We start from the raw sequence: 21,064 nt of genomic DNA on the forward strand, positions 1-21,064 counted from the left end.
TTTTCCCTAGATTTTATATTTATTTTTGATGCTTTTAGAGGAATGGCAGAAATTACACTTGAGGATTAGAGATTCCTCAAGGTACTGTCACAACTAATGCAAAACCTCCATGTTAAGCAGACCAAAATCCATTAATAAAGTTAGAACTAAGAGCAGAGGATGCAGCAGCTGTTTTTTTCATTGTACATTTTATAAATAAACAGAAGATATAATACATTAAATACATAATCACTTAAATATTACAAAGATGACTCCTACATAAAGTGAAATCACTTTAAATTTTCCAAAAGAATTCTTATCATGGTGAGCCAACAGTTGAACCATCTGGATCTGAAAAGCAAACTGCAACAGAACTCTCAATATTTATAAGCTGGGCAGAGTTAAGGAGCAAGAATTCCCAAGAGTTGCAATGGAGACATGAACAGATGAATTTATTCCCTACTACTCCATAAAAATGAAATCAATAAGATTGGAAAAAACATGAAAAAAAGAGTTTCAATGAGGTGACAAGAAACAAGATTAGAAAGTATCTGATCTTTCAAACCTTAAGAATTGTTATTTATAATTTTACTGTGCTGCTCATTTACAGATAAGAAGGCTAAACTAGAGCATAGCACTTATTAATATTCAGTGTTTATTAACATTGTATGTTACACAACTCCTATATAAAAACTGACAATAAAGTCAGCTTTAAAAATTTTACATTACCTTACCTTATGCAACTATAATGTTTAAAAGTGCTGGCAGCTTTCTGACATTCCAGGCACAGCTGAATAGCTCCTGGATAGTCTTCCTCCTGAATCAACAACAGAAGGCATTAGGCTGGAAACATTTTTCTTAAAGCTTCTGAAAAAGACAAATCTCTGTTCATACTCTATCCAAAGTTACAGCCCCAGAAAATTTTAATTCCTCTCAAATAAGGATCATAATACCAACAACAGATAAATAGTAAAATATAACAAAGCAACTACCTCCAGGCCTAAAATGTATCCATGAAAAAAATATGCTGTTCCCTTAAAAACACAGTAATAGCCCTCTGAGACCATGACATGTAGATAAGCCTATACAGAAGTACAAGCTGCTTCAGAGGGAAGGAGTTCTTTAACTGTTAACATTCTTCTTTCAGTAATGTTTATATAAAATGTTCCAAAACAGTATGCATTCTACTTGTAATCAACATTCAACAGTTCTACTATCATAAATCCATAAATATTCTTAAACAAATAAATTTGGAAAAAAGTGAAATATTCATTAATGGCCCCAAATATTCCTAAACAGTAATTTAATGCCAAATGAATTTTTCATATGGATTTCTCAAACCCTAGTTTTAGTGGTAATAGTTTAGAAGTAATACAGTGATTATACCGAAAATCATTTTTAAAAGTTCCTTAAGTTCATATCTAAATTCAACAAAGGCAATGCAAACCACAGGGGATGCTGAGATGATGACAAAGTACCTACCCAAAGGTGCTCGAGTATTATGGGGAAACACATAATACATTAGGCTTTGGTGAATCTTATAACGGAAGTATACAGACAATGCTAAGAAAGCATCAAAGAGAAAACAGATGGCTCACTCAGAAAATCAATTAATATATGAGACACCAAACATAACTAATCTATGACATACTCCTCAAATCACTACTTTATGTTAGACACAAAAGATAATTTCATTGCTATCTGGGCACAGATATAATCAAAAGATACTGAAGTTAACACTCCCACATTGCTACAAACTGAACATTTCCCCCCAATAATTTTTTCTAAATGAAGTATATCATGTCAATAGAAAAAGATGTGCTAGAGCAAGTTCCTTTACATGTCTAAAAATGCTCTTCATACCATATACCAACTTGAGAAAAATGCACATCTGAATTTTTTTCACAATAATTCTCTATTTAATATTATTAGGATCACCAAATTTCCAAGCCTTGTAAACTTACCTCCAGCATTTCACTTAAGCGGACATCTGTTCTTTGCTGAAAAAAACATAAATCAAAAGGTAAAATCTGTTTCAACCATAAAATTAAGCTTAATTTTTAAAAAGTGACCTGTATATACCAATGTTTTTATAGTTCTCAGAGATTTCAGAAGTCCAATCAGCAACTGACGTTTCCTTTGATTTGCAAGAAGGCCTAAACTAGCTTGAGTAAAACCTTCCTTTGCAATATTCAAGTGTCTGTAAAAGTGAAAAATAAATAGTTAAGTTTTTCTAGTATAATAAGAACACTATCCACACAGAACAATTAGTCAATTAATGAGATAGTATCCTGAATTGCTCTTAAATTTGGGGATTGTGAGCACTATTTGACAAATTTATTCAACGGCTCAAACTAAACCAGCATTACTTGAAGCATGGTGGTAGTCTGATACCAATCTTCAAACGGTTACTGGTCTACCACAAGAAAAGTACAGAAATTGAGAAAAAGCATTTAAAAACATGTAGAACAAAAGTTGACAAAACAATTTTATGCTTGATGAATCTAATAATAAAAAAAATTTTTTAAACACACAGAGCAAAAGTTGACAATAATTTTATGCTTGATGAATCTGATAATAGAAAAAATGAGACTATTTTGTATGTGTTTGGTTGGGTTTTTTTAAATTCATTTTCCTAGTAATTTGTTTTTATTGCATTTTACAAAAACAGTAGTCTGTAACAAGTTGGAAATTAAAAAAGAAAAAAAAAAAAAAAGACTGGTCCTTCACCAAAGACAGTTTGAGAAGCACTGATTTAAGCAACACAAAAACAGTAATATTTTTAATCCATAACTAGATTTAAAGATATTTCTCACAGACCTTCTTAGTGCAGTTTTTAGACCATTATATATGTTCAGTTAATGAATGGCATTCTATAAACCACAATCATCATAAAAAAAATCAATTTTCCATGACAGTTTCACAATTTCTCTTAAATGTTACTCAGCTTGAACAAAGTATCATCAAATGCAATACCTCCTCCCATTTGTGCAGATAACAGCAGCTAACTGAAGACCTGTCTGTAATGAGGTAACTCTTTCAAGTTCCTATGGAAAGATTAAGTGTAGGTTACTGTTTGAGGCATTTTATTTTTTTTTCTTATTGGTATGGTACTCTAACAAAAACTTTAGTGGGCTTCAAAGAAAAGCCTGCTTGGAAAACAAAGTAGCAACAAAAATACCTGAACTTGAACATTGTTGGTATATTTTTCCACAAAATTATTTTAAATAACCACTTTCAATTGATTTTCACAATGTCATGTGACAAAATATTTAGGCAGTATTGCTCGTAAGGAAATCTAGACCCAACCTCTTTAGACGGGTGTAAATAAATACTAATAATATATCCGTTTAAATGTTTCTATCCAACAGAACTTCACGAGGTAATCAAGGATATGACAAATATGATTTGTTTGCTAAGATGCTTTGACAATGAATGTCTTCATTTGAACACTGTTAGATATTTCAATGGATTTTGAAGTCTCTTATTTTCTGATGAAAGGGCAGATTCAGCTAGACAGTTCCAATTTTATCATATTTTAAAGGTAGACTGAGCAGTCATTATTGATGATCTATGAGTTACAAAGTGCACTGAAGCAATTTTCATTGGCTCTTCAAGTTAGGAAAACCAAATAGATTACTTTAGAATCAAATATAAAAGCTCTTCCACTTCTTGCAGGTTGGTAAATTCCCCAAATGAGAGACAAAAACATACACATACACAACCCAAATAGAGTTATTATGCTGCTATAAACTATAGACAAAAGAATAAATTAAAATATTTCAAGTTCCAAGTATAAGTCACTCAAACATTTTTAATATTTTACTATTAAAAATAACAAATGTTATCCTACCTTTACATAAGCAGGCTGTTTTTCAAGGATTAAATCTGCTACTTTTTTAGAGACCTATAAGAACATGCAATCAAACAAAGGAAATAAAAGAAAAGGCCTCATGCTTCCTATTACATTTTACATTTAAAATTTTAGCAAGAATATTCCATAGGTCTTCCTGATAACTTCTACAGCAAATATTGGCATGCTATGGCCACGTACATTTCTTTGGCTATGAAATTAGTACAAGAGGTATAGCATGTAGCACAGTACTTGGTCCTTAATAGAAACTCAATAAGTGGTCATTATTACTGTTAATAACATGAGTATCTGCTTTAACTAACATGCACAAAAGTATAACCATCTTTAAGGGTACAGGATTTGCTTTAAAAAAGATAGACTTGTTAAGATAAATAAATGTTTAATCTACTGAATTTATGGAAATACTATCTGGGAAACAGAACACCCTTTAAATCCTTTGTCCCGCCTAAGAAGACAAACAGCAGTTTGGTCCACTACTCTGAAAAACTGGAAACGTGTTTTCTGGAGCGCTATGAAGATACCTAAGGTTTCTTGGTCAGTTCCATGAAAAACAGTAATGTATGCGAGTTAGAATTATGATGATTTTGAACATGAGGCTCTTATTTCACAATTTCAGGGGCCCCTGTAGGACTACACTACAGAGGTACCACGTCCAGCATGAAGCATGGCACATCAATGGTATTCAGTGAATAGCTGCTCAAGAAACACAACTGTATCCCCTTCCCCAAGCCAACTGAGAACAAAACACTACACATACATTCAAAGATTGTGCTAATTCTTTCACGTTTTCTTAATCTGCTCTGAATTTGTATAGATTTGTATAGATATGAATATGTATAGATGTACACAGACAGAAACCCACCTAATTTTACCAAATTGGGGTTTTTTATCACTTTATTTATTTATTTATTTGGGTCACTGCCTTTTTTTTTTTTTTTGAGTTATGGGTTTTTCATTTTTCTGTTTTAAATAGACCATGTAGTTATTGTTAGTCTACACTGTGCTAGGCAGTTTACTGACTGCTTTTCCTACATTATCTCAATTAGTATTTATGACAATCTACTGAAATGGGTTACATGCTTCATTTTCCAGATGAGTAATCTTAAACATAGCAGTAATTCACCCACAGTAAGTTGCAAGGTCAGGATTCAAGGCCAGGTTGATTAAATTCCAAAGGCCACTGTGCTACACGGCCCTTGTGGTGGGGTTCATCCCCAAAAGAATACTATCACATAAAGTACAGAGACGGAGGAGTACATATTTAAATATGCTGAAACCAGAAGGCAAAAGGTGCCACCATCCACTGAACTCTAATTCTCCAAAAACAACAACATATTTTTACCACACAACCCTCTAGTGCTCAAGGCCCTTCCCCACACCAATGCTGCTACCCCCAGGGAGATCCAAGCACCCACTGAGACCTCTGGGTGTAACACTAAAGAAAGAGAAGTATATCCTCCTTTATTTGTCAGATGTATTATTAAAGACCATACCTTAAATTAAAATGGCTAAATGTATTACTATTGCTCTTTCAGTATTAAAAAATTAACAAGACCACTTAGTACCATTATTTAATCTTCTACAGTACAGTCTGAGTTTTATAAAAGGAATTCAGCCTAACACAAGGAAAACACAAAATCACAGAATTTTACAGCATTAGAGAAAATGCATTGCCCAACCTAACCCATTACTTCACAGATGAAACGAGATTTAGCAAGGTTAAGTGACTTGCCCAACATCACACAATTAATAGTGACAGCAATTCAGACTTTCTGAATCTTAACCCTGTAATCTCTTTGGACCTATTTCAACTAGAAGTGGGAGCCTTTATTCTGAGATAAGAAAGCTCCATCATAAAACTATGGGTAGGAAAGTCATGCATGCATGACAAGGAGTAATCTAAAAAGGTACTTAGTAATCTGAAAAAAAGTTCAAAATTCTTTGATCACGTTTAGGATTCCAGAGAAAGAACTCCAAGTTCTAGAAGCACATCTATCAAGGTAATGTGAGGGAAACTGAATAGACAATAAATTTGAATATGTATAAATGTATCATTTGAGTCAAAGTCATGTTAAATAATCAGATTTGTTTAAAATGTTAGTATATTAGTTAAACAATAAAACCTGCAAACGTTACACCTCTCTGTTGTGTTTCATTTACAGTTTTGTCAGAAACGTGTGTTTTACTTACTGCAGCTTGCTGTTGTTTTAATTTGTCTCTGTACTCCTCTAATTCTTGCAAATTGAGAACAGGAGGGAGTTTCTAAAAAAAAATCCATAAATAAAGAGTAAAAAATCAATTGTTTAATTTGGTTTCACTTACCTGCACACCTGACTTAGGAACTACAACCTGCACATACAAAATGGTGTCACATCCCACTCCTCCCATCGTCCCCACCTCCCCACTAGACTCCAGACACAAAAGCCTATATCTCTGTTACCCAACCCCCCGGTACTCAAGCTCCATCCCCGCCCAGCCCTGCTATCTCCACTGCTGCCACCTCCAACCTCCTGGAATCCCCACTACCACCGGGACTCTGGCCCCTGAGCTGGGAAACACTGCTTCCACAACCTGCAACAGGAGAATGTGAGAAAGTCCTAACCCTAATCCCCCACTCTACCAGCCACCATATATCCCTACTCGTCCAGGACAGAACTCAAAACATATTTCCCCTCTGAAATACTATGAATGGTAACTAAGCACTACAGTGTGACAGTGACAGCTGTTGGAGTACATTCTAGATTATACATACTCTGGAGTATAGTATGGAAACTAACAAAAATGCACACCATTGTGTAGATGGGAAACTCCCAAGTTAGACTTCAAGTCTCAGTCAACTGATGATGAAATTTCAGAATACGCTGGGTACTAATTCTGTATGTACTGCATATGAAGTACATATGCATACTGCAATTGGTTTCATCTAAAACCCGAATTTTACTATTCTGAATTTTTTTGAAGTTCTTGTAAATGTAAAATGCCAATGTTATAAACAATTATGATATTGAGCTGCATCAGCTGCTTGTAAATTTTGGAGATTAATCCTTTGTCAGTTGCTTCGTTTGCAAATATTTTCTCCAATTCTGAGGATTGTCTTTTCGTCTTGTTTATGGTTTCCTTTGTTGTGCAAAAGCTTTTAAGTTTCATTAGGTCCCATTAATTTATTTTTGCTTTTATTTCCATTTCTCTAGGAGGTGGGTCAAAAAGGATCTTTCTGTGATTTATATCATAGAGTGTTCTGCCTATGTTTTCCTCTAAGAGTTTTATAGTGTCTGGCCTTACATTTAGGTCTTTAATCCATTTTGAGTTTATTTTTGTGTATGGTGTTAGGGAGTGTTCTAATTTCATTCTTTTACGTGTAGCTGTCCAGTTTTCCCAGCACCATTTATTGAAGAGACTGTCTTTTCTCCATTGTATATTCTTGCCTCCTTTATCAAAGAGAAGGTGACCATATGTGCATGGGTTTATCTCTGGGCTTTCTATCCTGTTCCATTGATCTGTATTTCTGTTTTTGTGCCAGTACCATACTGTCTTGATTATTGTACCTTTGTAGTATAGCCTGAAGTCATACGACCCAGCAATCCCACTACTGGGCATATACCCTGAGAAAACCATAATTCAAAAAGTGACATGTACCACAATGTTCATTGCAGCACTATTTACAATAGCCAGGACATGGAAGCAACCTAAGTGTCCACCAACAGATGAATGGATAAAGAAGATGTGGCACATATATATAATGGAATATTACTCAGCCATAAAAAGAAACGAAATGGAGTTATTTGTAGTGAGGTGGATGGAACTAGAGTCTGTCATACAGAGTGAAGTCAGAAAGAGAAAACAAATACTGTATACTAACACATATATATGGAATCTAAAAAAAAAAAAAAGTTCTGAAGAACCTAAGGGCAAGACAGGAATAAAGACACAGATGTAGAGAATAGACTTGAGGACACAGGGAGGGGGAAGTGTAAGCTGGGACGTAGTGAGAGAGTGGCACTGACATATATACACTACTACATGTAAAATAGATAGCTAGTGGGAAGCAGCCACATAGCACAGGGAGATCAGCTCAGTGCTTTGTGGCCACCTAGAGGGGTGCGATAGGGAGGGTGGGAGGGAGACGCAAGAGGGAGGGGATATGGGGATATATGTATATGTATAGATCATTCACTTTGTTATACGGCAGAAACTAACACAACATTGTAAAGCAATTATACTCCAAAAAAGATGTTAAAAAAATAAATTAAAAAAAAAATTAAGGCATGGGGTATTTATCATGACTAAACAATTATGTAAATATACTTTCACGATTAAAAGTTTCAGAGCTTTCCCAAACATATTTAGCCCACATAAAATAAGATAGAGACAGCATACTAACATATTGTGTGATAACAGTTAAAAACCAAAAATACAAAAGTGTTTCCTGGACCAATATTCTATAGCTGCACTTAATTTTACATTTTTAAAAATACTCTCATCCTTAAACAATGCTGATAGTTCATTTAGTCACAATATGGTCATCATAGACCAGTCCTGGTATGAAAAAACTACAATGCCCCTAAAAAGCATTCATATCTCACTCACAAATTCAATCACTGAACAAAATAGGCTTTAGGTAGGTTAATGAATTTTTTTTTTACCTCCAGCTCATATTTAACAATATCAAATGAGTCCGTAGAAAAATACACTTGTTCGATACTATTAATTAGTTCTTGTTCAGCTTGAGGATCACTAGATTGTTCTCGAAGTTCTCGGAATTCCTCCTTTAAGGGAAAGGAAACCACAATTATATTACTTGTAACTGTTATAATTCTATCTGCATGGAAATAAATAATCATCTGTCTTAACACTGACAATTCTCCCAGGAAACATTCTGACCAAGGAGACAACTAATAGAAAACAGGAAAGTTCATGGAAAATTAGTAAACAGCCAAACACTAAAAACTACCCATCTATTGGAGGGGAAAACGAGCCAGTTTGAAGATCTAGATTTTATTTTCAATTCCTTGCATGCCAACTAGTAGCTGAGAGAATTGATGTTTAACAAAAGGAAAAAACAGACTACCTAATATCGATCATATATACATATCACATATATATACGTTTTCATCATCTAACAATGTTCTAAATCTCTCTCACCACAGATAACCAGCGTACATCTCAATGACTTTCAGGTCACAATTAGTATTGGAAGCCTGAACGGCAGAAATCCTTCCTTCTGCTGAAAATCTCACTGCTTGGCTAAGAAATACTGGTTCCAGAAACGGTCCACAAGATTAGTTCTGTAATTTTATGTCTAGAAAAGGTTCACAAGTTTAGCTCTGTAATTCCATGAGGCTTCCTTCAAGGTGTACTGATACTACAATTAATGAACTGATTATGAACCTAAAGCTCTGAGTCTGATAAAATGCTTGCTTTCTAATGATACAGTATGGGGCTTCTATGGATTTATACAACAAAAAAGGAGCTTAACAGACAAATCCCTACCCCTAATGTCAGCATCCTTATCCTATGCAAGTTCACTGCATAATTGGATAAACCTTCAGTTAACTGGGAAATTTCAATAACTCAGATACCCACTCCCTGCCACACTCATTAATCAAGACATTATTATAGACATATAATTTAGTCATTCAGTTTTTTATTAAAATTAATCTCAAATACATTTAAGTACACAAAAAGAAACTAGTATTGGGACTCCCCTGGTGGTGCAGTGGTTAAGAATCCGCCTGCTAATGCAGGGGACACGGGTTCAAGCCCTGGTCCGGGAAGATCCCACATGCCGTGGAGCAACTAAGTCAGTGTGCCACAACTACTGAGCCTGCACTCTAGAGCCCACGAGCCACAACTACTGAAGCCCGCGTGCCCTAGAGCCCGTGCTCCAATAAGAGAAGCCACCGCAATGAGAAGCCCGCACATCTCAATGAAGAGTAGCCCCCACTCGTCGCAACTAGAGAAAGCCTGTGCGCAGCAATGAAGACCCAACACAGTCAAAATAAATAAATAAAAATTTTAAAAAAGAAACTAGTATTTAAAATCATTTTACAGTCAAAATAATACTTAACAAAAATTCTTAATGAATCATCACTAATTAAATACACAAAAATTATATGGTTAATTTGAGGACAATATATTCCAAACAGAGATACTCTAGATTATTTTATTGCAGGGCTAGTTTTCACTTATAAAAAAGAGGCTAGCTTATATATCTTTTAGATTTTAATTTATATTTTAAATTGATAAAATTATTACTATAAATTTCCTCTTAGTATATTCAAGCTAAAAGAAAATATTAGAGCAATAAATCTGAAACTTAAGAGAATATTAACTGTTTACATTTAAAATTCCAATAAATTGAAAAGAGAAGGCAAAGTCATATAAAAACTAAACCTGCAGAATTAAGAGTGCATGAAAAAGAAAATGCCTCTTCGGTACCAAAACTCAACTTATAAAAATACACTAAAAAAAAAAAAAAAGGTTAAAGACACAGCCATCACTGATTTAGCATGCAATTAGATACTATGAGTGTAGTAAGAAATCCAGCATCCTAACAGTGGAGCTGTATTTCGGCGGGGATTTATCTACAACCCACTAATCTGTGTAGCACCTTGGACAATGGCACTGAAGAGGTTTAACAGACATGGGTTAAACCCACACCATTTGTGGAAGGGTTCCCAACTAGTTCGCCTATCCACAGGCAACCTCCCTGCATCCAGTGGAAATCTGAATCAACAGTGAGACATGAAATAGAAAAAGAGATGAGAAATTCCTGGCAATCTCCCTCCCTAAAGGGTCATAGGCATTTGAAATAGCAGCTTCAGATGCTGCAAGCTGAGGGAAGGAATAAAGCCCAAGTGAGGATATAGCAATGCTGCCTCCCTAGTAATTCCATAGCACCACTAGCAAATAAATGTACTTGGTTCTATTCACAGAAAAAGTGAAGATTACAAAAATTGCTAAGAATGAAAACCATCAGATATGAAACAAGCCAGGAATTCAAATAGACTGCAATGAATGAGCACTTTCATCTCAAATGTGTAAATGCCAATGGCATGTAACTACATGCTGTTCTCCCTATACTACCTAATTGATTGTTCTAAAGGTAAAGACACTTAGGTTTTAGCTGCAACTCTGTTATTAACCTTGGACAACTTACTTAGTCTCTTCATGCCTAGTTTTTTTTCACCTGTAAAGGACATACATACATATACACACACACACACACTCAAAACGACAGTGAAACAAATATCCAAAGTTATTAAAAATGTCAAAGGGAAAGCATGATTTCATTTATAAATATTTCACAAGTGCACGTTTCACAAGTGTGATGAATCTGTAAAAAAGAGTACCATCTGTATATGCATATAAAAAGGTCAAACGCCATTCCTTCCTAGAGAACTAAGCAATTATATCACAGAGAGCAGACAAACTCATATAATTTCAAAGAAGTGACATGTAACACTTGACACTCTAAGTAACCTGGACTAAGGAGAGAGAGAAAACCAAGAAAGGCAGAAAAAGAAACAGCACACAAACCAGAATTCAAAAACAAAAACAAATGCCCAACACCATATCCCTATAAAATACCCTCTCCTTTCAGACAACTTCGTGGCTCCTGTGTGAAAACATACATCTGAACTCAATCAGACAAACTCCATTCTGCCCAGAATCCCAATCACCGTGTTTGTTCCCGTTAATCCCACTGCACTGGTTGTCTGTAAGACTCTGCTGCTACCCAATCATTCTCTAAACGTTTCATCGCTGTTAGTGCTGACAGCTCGATCAGATTACACATTTCTTGAGAACTGAGGTTTCTCCTTATTCTCCATCATTATGTTCCGAAGTGCCAAGGCACACTGTAGATAAAAATCATGAATCAAACTAAAATTAATTTACACAGTGAACTGTATAAAAAAAGGAATATATGAACAAAAGGAAAGGAAGAGACAACATGTTCTTGTTTTGATAGTCAAAATTTTCCGCAAACTCTTAAGGAAAGGCTTCTTTCTTCTAACTAGAAATAATAAATGTAAAATGATTTTAGGGATATTTTATGCATGTAAATTAGAAAAACAAACAGAAACAGCAAGATGGCATATTCTTAAAACAATTACTCCATAATTTTGCCATTATATAAACTGGTTTCCTAGGATTGGAGATGTACAAAAATACATAATTCTTCACGTAAAAGAGAACCAGTTTTGCAAGCCAATATAAATGTATGAGGCAAAATTTACATAAACAAAATGAACAAAAGATTTCCTACAAAAAAATTTTAAAGGCACAATCAAGGGAATAGAATAACAAATGAAACCCGTTATACCTTATTAAAATACGTAATGTTTTTAAAAGTTACCAAGATTAGATGCTTTAACAATGTTTGGTAATAAAATATTTCAGCCTTACAGACTGATATTATATTAATAAAATGTTTTAAAGAATTGTTATAGTAAAGTTTATGACACATAGTAACTAATAAATACATATTATCATTAATAATAGTGGTATAAATGCTCTGCAAACTTTGAAAATCCAAAAATAATATGTCAACAGCTACAGACCATCAAATGTGCCACAACTTGCCTGCTGATGGTAGGTAATCAACTACACCTAAAAAGTACATGAACACCACCCCAGAATTAAAGCTGGAGAAAAACTACAATTAAAGTAATGAGTTTAATTGTAAAGGAGATAAAAACAAAAGTACAAATGTCGAAAAAGTACAAATCAAACCTCTCTCCCATACTATCGTTAGGAAATAACCTGCCTATTGGCAAAGCTCTAGTATTAACTTATCTTTCTCGGTCAAGTCATATATTTCAATTTAACAATTTCTTTTAGAATTCCCACTATGTAAAAATTCTCTGTACTAGGTCATACAGAAACAAAGATGAGTAAAATACAAATCTTCCCACAAATAGTTGCTGAAGTAATAGGAGGGGGTTAGATGAATAAACAATGACGATGCAGGGCAGAACATAAAGGAAATACAAACAAAATGAAGGGCATCAAAGGATAGTGAGTTCACATCTGATGGAAGAGGTGGCATTTAGAGAATATGAGAAAAGGTAAAATTTTAAATATTAGAAATTGGGGGAATAAGGTTACAAATATAAAGCAAAGCAAAAGTAAAACCAGTGGAGTGGGAAAGCATACAACAGATTAAGGAATAGAGGATGGCTTCCCGCAGGGCAGAAAAATGTCATGGGGGAGAGATGTTTTTAAAATTCAACACACTTTTATATATACTAGAACCATATTTTTCCTTTACTAAAAATATCTTAACACATATCACTGTGCCAGACACTGTAACCAAAAAGTAAGCATAAACATTCAATATTTTCTTAACGTAATAAACCAAGCAGGAATATTTTAGGAAACTGGTAGATAACGAAGAAGTCATTCAATACTTTAGAGGCTGTCTTTTCCAGCAGTCACAATGCACTATAAGGTTGCATATAACACATACTACCTAGCCTATTCTTCTATTTTGATCATCTCCAAGATAAGGCTACGTGAACATACATATTAAAAATGCATATCGTAAATGTAACTTTATGAAAAATAAAGTAAAACAATCATAATAAACATTTAAGTCAACATCTTTGATTTTAGCGGAGCCATTTTTCCTCTGAACGTAACAACAAAAGGTTATATGAGAACTGAGGATTCAAGTCTATAAAACAATTAGAGCCCTCAAGTGTAAGGTGTTATAAAACATTTCCAATATGTTTATGGTTTCTAAAGAAACCAGGCTATAATTTTACAAAGCTATTTCCCACTTAAGAGTTCACCTCTTAAGGGAATGCATTCAAGTTTAGGAGGGAAAAGAAAGACTGCAAATTTTATATTTAATGACTACTTTCAAATTACCCAAAATACCACACTAATTAAAAACATCAACCCAAGCTCAGACTTTCAATCCTGTTCACTTTTATAAATGTAAAAAGTTAGTTGTGACGGCTTAACAGTTCTCCTTAACATTATTCAATTCAATATTCTCTTTGAAAAGGAATTTCATTTTTAAACCCACAGAACAGCCTGGAAACTTATCATCTGCAGTAGTAGGTTTTTATTCGAACAAAAAGATGAATGCAAAAATCTTCATTTCACAGGTCAGGTTTCAAAACCCAGAAGAAAATGCACAGTAGAATAAAAAAAACAAATGCAAACCAACTTCCATCTCTGTACTTAGCTTATTAGACCATAGTTCACATTATATACCGGAATAAATGCAGAATGCATTGTGTTGGGAGAGAGAAAGGAAGGGAGTAAAGGAAGAAAGTTTGCTCTTATAAAGCATGAATTTGGGTTTGCCAAGACAAAAGCTTTATTTTTCTGTTTGCATTTTTCATCAGTCAACAAAAATAGCTATTCTAAAAACAGAAACCATAGTCTTACCAAAGTTAACATCACATTAGAGCTCTAATTGAGAGCAAAAAAATGTTTATCTATCAAAAACTACACAGAGCTTAAAGGAAGAACAAAGATATGAAGTTTTCAATATGCAATCAGTATTATAAAAAGCATAAATCACTGAACAAAAACAGGTTTTCTGTTTCCAAATGAAATATGATTCAAGATCACAAACACCCTAAAACTATACATATACCATGTATGTTTATAATGAATTGGCAGATGTCTGATTATGTGGGGAAATGGTACATTTTCTTAAAATCCCACTGGAACAATAATAATCCATCAAAGCAGCCGTTTCATCAGTTTGTGTGTGTGTTTTAAATAAAACAGAATTTTTCAAGCCAACCCTGTTTTTCTTCAGGCTCTCAGTGCCATCTAGTGGAATATTACTAGGGTTACAATTTGAAAGGAGGTTTCAGCAAAATGATTTACAGAAGATTTTTATAAAAGTTTATTAAAGTGGCATTATTTTAATCCAGCTTTATGCTTAAGTGATAAAAATAATGTATTTTAATCCTTTCTTCAAAATAACAACATTCCAAATATACACATATTTGTTTTTAAAGAAACAGATCTTGAAGGAAAACTGATTTTATTCATGGAAATGTACTGAATTACTAACACATACTAAAAATCACAAAACTGGAAAGCAAAACTTTCATATTTGATACTCTGCCAAATATTTTTATTTAATTCTCTTATTCAATAGTTATGCTATTTTAACAAGTATTTTCCTAAATCTATTTCTATGAAAAAGAAAACATTAAAGATAATAGCTTTGGAGACATCAAATATATAAACTTTTTTAAAAGCTATCTTTAAAAATTTCTCAACTTCAGTGAAAAATATCAAGCTGTTTGCCACATGCCTGTCTAGCTAAAGCTGAAGAAAAGACACATAAGCTGAAGCACAGACACAAAAGTCCAGTGTATAAGTCTTAATTTACGGTTTTCTGGTTTTTTAGTTTTCAAACACCTCATCAGACCCTCTCCTTAAAAGAAGAAATACTATCTATTCTGAGAAAAGACATCACAGCACCTTCAATCCCAGTGTCTAATGACCCCAGTCTTTCCAATTCCTACACCTTCTACATCCAATAAAATTCTCAGTCCTAAATCCTACTTTTAAAATGTCTCTCAAATTTAACCCTTCTCCATTTCCTAAACCTCATACTCTTATCTTCTTAATCAGTATCCTGGTCTAGGATTGCCACTCAAATATCTATCTGTACCCTAATTATCTTTCTAAAACAAATTAATCACCAATTCTAGAAGACCCTGCACTCACATCTACCTACCCCTAATCCTCTCCTAGCTGTGCTACCACTGTGCATACCTTAGTATAGACCTCTACTATACTCCTCTGCAATTATCTATTTTTGCTTGTCTCTGCTACTCAGGTTCAGGTAGGAATAGAGTCTTGTACCTCTTTGCATCTTCAAAACTTAGTAACAGCCTCACTCAATAAATGATTGCCAAATGCACTGTGTAAATGATATTTTATGATTTGCTAGGAAGGAAGGGTTAAGAATATCAAAGCATCTGAAGCCAAGAGAAGCATAATTTCATTAATGGTTAAAAAGAACACAGTTAAATATTTTTAGCCATGAATGCCTAAGAAAAAGTCTAAATGATTCTGCAGATCCATGGTAAGAGTCCCTCTTGGTACCACCTGCAGAAGACACCTGTCTTAAATGAAACATAATCCTAAATTGAAATTTAGTGATTTATCCCAATCACTAAAGCTAAAAAAGTCTCCTAGTCATAATTTTCAATACTAATCCTGTCTAAATCAGACAGCAATAGACTCATCAGTTTATTCTTTTGACTGTATTTTTGTCATCTCTCTCCTACAAATATTATAATAAAGATAGTATAAAATATCAGAGCTAAAAGTGCTCTTAAATATCATCTAGTTTAATCACATGTTTTCACAGATGAGCACGCTGGGGCACAAAGCTATTAAAATGACTTCCCTTTAATAAGATGAAAGTTTAAGTCAATACTTGAACCTAGCTCTCTTGGCTCTTATTCCAGCACTTTCCTCATGTTTTGGTAAAGTTCTGAAAATAAAGCTCTGTAATTAGTGTGGTTTTAGGATTCTTTTCACGGATTCTAAGAAGTCAGTCAAATCCATTTATCTTACTTCACAGAAGTATTCTAAAAGCTAGAAAACACTCTGCCCAAACTCCCAGAATGTTATATAATAGAAATGCTACACAGTAGGTAGGTACTCAATAAATATTTATGGAATGAATTAAGTATACAAACAAAAATACTTCTTATATTTAGACAAATATATTTTCAGGTTTTGACTGCAACAGCTATTTCTTTTGTCTCCTCACCCTATATTTTTCTTTGATGAAGAAAATCAAAGGCATAGTTAAGCCAATCATGCAAGAGTAAACGTAGCTGAATCCCATTTGTATTTACAAGTCAGTAAAGTCAAGGCCTTAAAAAACAACCAACCAAAAAAAAACCCTTATCTTTAAAGAATATCAGAAGGCAGTATTTCAGTAAAAATTCATAAACAATATTCATATTAGTACTCTTTTTCAGGTTTATGATATGTAAACATTATAGAAGCACTGTGGGAAGTTTACTTAAGATGTTTACTTAAGTTTACTTAAGATATAGATTTATAAGGTTCTGATATTTTTATTTTTTAATCGGGATTCAACAAATCCTCTCAAACACAGTCCCAATAAGTTCTATAACTACTAACCATGTGGCTATTACAATTATTATATAACAAATGTTGGTCTTAATTCTTCATAATTCTGTAACCAATTAAATTATCTAAAAATCTTTCACATAATTCAAACAATATACATTTCCTTAAATGGATAACAAGTTTAGTCAGTAAATACAATATAGATTAATTTCATATATCCTTACCTCTGCATGAAAATCCCATTAATTTGAAAACAACAGAATCCATTTCCCAGGAATGAAATTTTAGGTCATCACTAACTCTTCATTCTACTTTTTCCCACAAAAATTGTCCATAAAACTTCCAAAATTTTATTTAGAACGGTTCCTGTATTCCCGTTCTTTCTCCTCATCGCGTCCTCAGCTTGGCCGATGGTTCCCAAACATGGCTCCGCAATGGAATCAGCTGGGGCTATTTAAACGCTACCGACGCCTGGCTCCACCCCCCAGGCGGTGATTTAATTGGACTGGGGTACGACCTGGGTACCGGTAATTCTAATGTGCAGCAAAGTTTGGGCACCATTGACCTTGGCTCTGAACTATTTAAGCTAAGATTTTTTTAATCTGCTCAGTTTCCTTTCTTACAGCAAATTCTGAAAAGAATACTTTTTTTTTTGTTGTTACTTTCTGTACTATTTTCTCCACCAAAATTCCAATTTTCCAGTATATGGATTATTATTTGACTCACATCTCCTCTTAAAATGAGATATCGTGTCATCTTATCTCTAAAATGCAGAAATTGTACCAGATGATTTCTAAGGTTTCTTCCCACTCAGAATTTATAGTTCTTAAGAAAAAAAAAATCAATAGTACTTTCTGGATTATCAAGCTCACCTGATTCCCTTCTTCAGTTCTCCTTAACTATCCTCCTTTTCCTAATGAGTCGAACCATATGAAATTTGCCAATATTAGACCATTTCTAATCTAAAACAGCCATTTCATATGCTCCATCTTAATATTTCCCTCCTACTTATCCTTTATACAAGAACCTTTTAATGTAACACCCAAGCTAAACTTTCTTTCTTGAAAACCCCAATGAAATCTCAATTCCTTGTTACAACTTAGAAAAATATGATGACAAGAACAGGAAAAAGAAATGGGTCCATTCCTGAAGATGAAAGATGCCTTTTTTAAAATGTTCTACCTATACTTGAGAGATAGAGCTATTAAATGAATTAACGTTTAAAAGCTTCTCTATACAAGTATTTACATTGAACACTTAAACAGTGTAAATTGATTTTTTGTTTGTTTTTTACTTCTCCCACTGGAATATCAGGGGAATCCAAGCTAAAATAATGCTTTTTTTAAACTGAGGTATAATTGAGATACAATATATTAGTTTCAGGTGTACAAAATAATCATTTGATATTTGCATATATTGCAAAATGATCACCACAATAAGTCTAATTAACATCTGTCACCATAAACAGTTACAGAATTTTTAGAGAAGATTAAATTTATATGTATGACCTAACTATAAAGTAACATCTAAGTTGTGAAACACAGCATTATGTTTCAGCATTCAAGTTATACCAAGCTATGCTGTGTAAGGAATTTCTGAACGTGAGCCTTCTTAATTCTTAGTTTCAATACTGACTGTGAACTTCAACCACATCAAACTTAATCTGCTGACTGGAGCTTTGCCACTCTCCAGACCCAGCAATTCAATTTCTCAAAACCACCCAGAGTAGCTCACCCTGCAGTACTTGAGATGTTTCCAGAGAGAGCACAGAGAGAATAGACATAAAAAACTCATAAGGCTTTCTTAGTATAAGGCTAAATTTAAGCTGAGGGCATTGATGCTAATTTTACCATTAGCTGTTTTACAGTTTAACTAAATTAGCTTCTTAGTGTGTTTCAATCAGCCTACTGCCCTAGGCTTAATCATCACCTGAACCATTTACACTTGCTGACCTTGTGATTCCAGGCTGGCCTCTCTAGCCAGAGCCCATCATCTTAAAAGTATACACTGCTATACATATACACGTATCTATTCTTTTTCAAATTCTCTTCCCATTTACGTTATTACAGAATATTGAGTAGAATTCCCTGTGCATTAATCAACTATACTCCAATATAAAATAAAGTTTTTTTAAAAATTAAAAAATAAAAATAAAAAAAACTTTTTTTTAAGAATAAAGAGTATACACCGCTGATCACTGATGGGGAGAGGGTGCAGAGTCAGTAAGAAGACTATGTAATGAGATCATTATAAATTCTCTACCTACCACTAGTGGAAAAACATCACGGACTCATGGTTTAAAGACAACAGAAAGTTCGTATGCAATACATTCATGTATTTTTTAAAGAGGCTCACATCAATTTTACTCTGGTTCTGAAACATCTAATGCAATCTACTTCAAGGCATGTTCATAATGTCTGATAATCTTTTTTTTAAGTCAAAGAAATACAGAGAATTATCTGTCAATTAGGATTTATGGTTATCTCTTAGTTCCCAATTTTATCACATTCAATAGTCTTTTCTAAAATTATATAAAACTATTCAAAATGCCTCTTTATAGCTTCTGAGCCATTTCATGCAAAAGCGTTGGTTAGAATTTTATCATATTTGTATCTGACCTAATATAAAAGCTAAGCAGTAAATACAAAATTCACTTTAGGGGATAAGGCACCTCAAAGAGGTGGGAAATCATCCTCCTAAGCAGCTGACACTGAGGTGTGGTAAGAGGCCATATGATTGCTGATCAAGAGAAACAAGCCCTGTGTATTAAGTTGCCAGAAACAGGAAACAAACAGTAGTTTCAAATATGATCCTCAAATTGAAAATCACAAGAGCAGACATTCAAAACAGGCTTTGATCCACCATAGAGCTGCTATGCACAGAGGCAGCTGTGAGTGGCGAGGCCCTGGAGAGTGAGACAGCAGGGATTTATTTATTTAACAATGGCTAATATTTCTCCTGAGGGGAAGCCAGCTAGCCTTCAAATGACACCTATTTGTAGACTGCGAAGTTCACATGAATATCAGGGGATTAAAATCCAAGATATCTACAATTTAGCGTAAGCTGTGCTTTAGCTACTTACTCAAAAATCTCTGCTCCAGGGACTTCCCTGGTGGCGCAGTGGTTAAGAAGCCACCTGCCAATGCAGGGGACACGGGTTTGAGCCCTGGTCCAGGAAGATCCCACATGCCACGGAGCAACTAAGCCCGTGCACCACAACTACTGAGTCTGCGCTCTAGAGCCCGCGAGCCACAACTACTGAGCCTGTGCCACAACTACTGAAACCCACGCACCTAGAGCTCATGCTCTGCAACAAGAGAAGCCACCTTAATGAGAAGCCCGTGCACCGCAACAAAGAGTAGCCCCCGCTTGCTGCAACTAGAGAAAGCCCACACGCAGCAACAAAGACCCAATGCAGCCAAAAATAAATAAATAAATTTATAAAATAAAAAAAAAATCTCTGCTCCATAACAAAAACATAATTTACTACGATTTTTGGCTCAGTGTTACAGCACAAAAAGTAAGCCATTTCATTTTATTTATCCAAATTACAGCAGATGAATCAATAAGTTTCATTTATAGATATATAACTGCTTTGAGGCAAAGAATTTGATACAATAATAAACTCTAAATTTATCAATTTCCCATTTTCTGCTTCACTATAATGAATCATACTGCATCCCAATGAGTAATGAAAGCAAAAACAAGCCCCAAGCCTACTGCATTATAAAACTTTACCTAGCTCATCATAACAACCATCTGCCTGTGGGAAGGAAAAGCTTCTGTGAATCAATTATCCAAAGGCAACAATATTTTCTTAAGGAAGTGAAAAGTCGCACTCATTCATGTAGATCAATACCTTTCCAGGGACCCGGAGACTCTCAATGGCACCCACATCACTGAGGCTCTCTGGGGGACTTTTCAGACCCTTAAAAAAAAAAATAACATAAAAGGAATTTTAATTGTGCTGCAGAACTGTAACATGATAGAATATACTTATTGAAATAGAAATCACCATTTTAAAAACAGAAATTTTCCTGCTTTAAAATAGATAGAACATACGTTTCTAAAAACAATTGTCACAACACATATAGTACTATACTATTATTAAATTAA

At 34.2% G+C, this 21,064-nt stretch overlaps 1 protein-coding gene across 3 annotated transcripts in view; it reads right to left on the bottom strand.

Annotated features, from left to right (window-relative positions):
- Positions 1–21,064, bottom strand: part of VPS50 (VPS50 subunit of EARP/GARPII complex) — a 128,873-nt gene that overhangs the window by 100,067 nt on the left and 7,742 nt on the right. For 2 of the 3 annotated variants that reach the window (XR_014246423.1, XM_082398261.1), the window contains exons 2-9: positions 20,808–20,876; positions 8,497–8,619; positions 6,044–6,115; positions 3,833–3,886; positions 2,956–3,026; positions 2,062–2,179; positions 1,944–1,979; positions 714–796 (exon numbers count right to left, since the gene is read on the bottom strand). Coding sequence is in view for 2 of the 3 variants with exons in the window: in XM_082398261.1 (XP_082254387.1) it covers positions 714–796; positions 1,944–1,979; positions 2,062–2,179; positions 2,956–3,026; positions 3,833–3,886; positions 6,044–6,115; positions 8,497–8,619; positions 20,808–20,876 (626 nt within the window). In the remaining variant the exon portion in view is untranslated. The remainder of the gene's footprint in view (positions 1–713; positions 797–1,943; positions 1,980–2,061; positions 2,180–2,955; positions 3,027–3,832; positions 3,887–6,043; positions 6,116–8,496; positions 8,620–20,807; positions 20,877–21,064) is intronic. The other variant, XM_082398262.1, reaches the window with a different exon arrangement.

Source organism: Balaenoptera borealis (assembly GCF_965194805.1).
Source record: "Balaenoptera borealis genome assembly, chromosome: 7".
NCBI classification, from domain to species: Eukaryota; Metazoa; Chordata; class Mammalia; order Artiodactyla; family Balaenopteridae; genus Balaenoptera; species Balaenoptera borealis.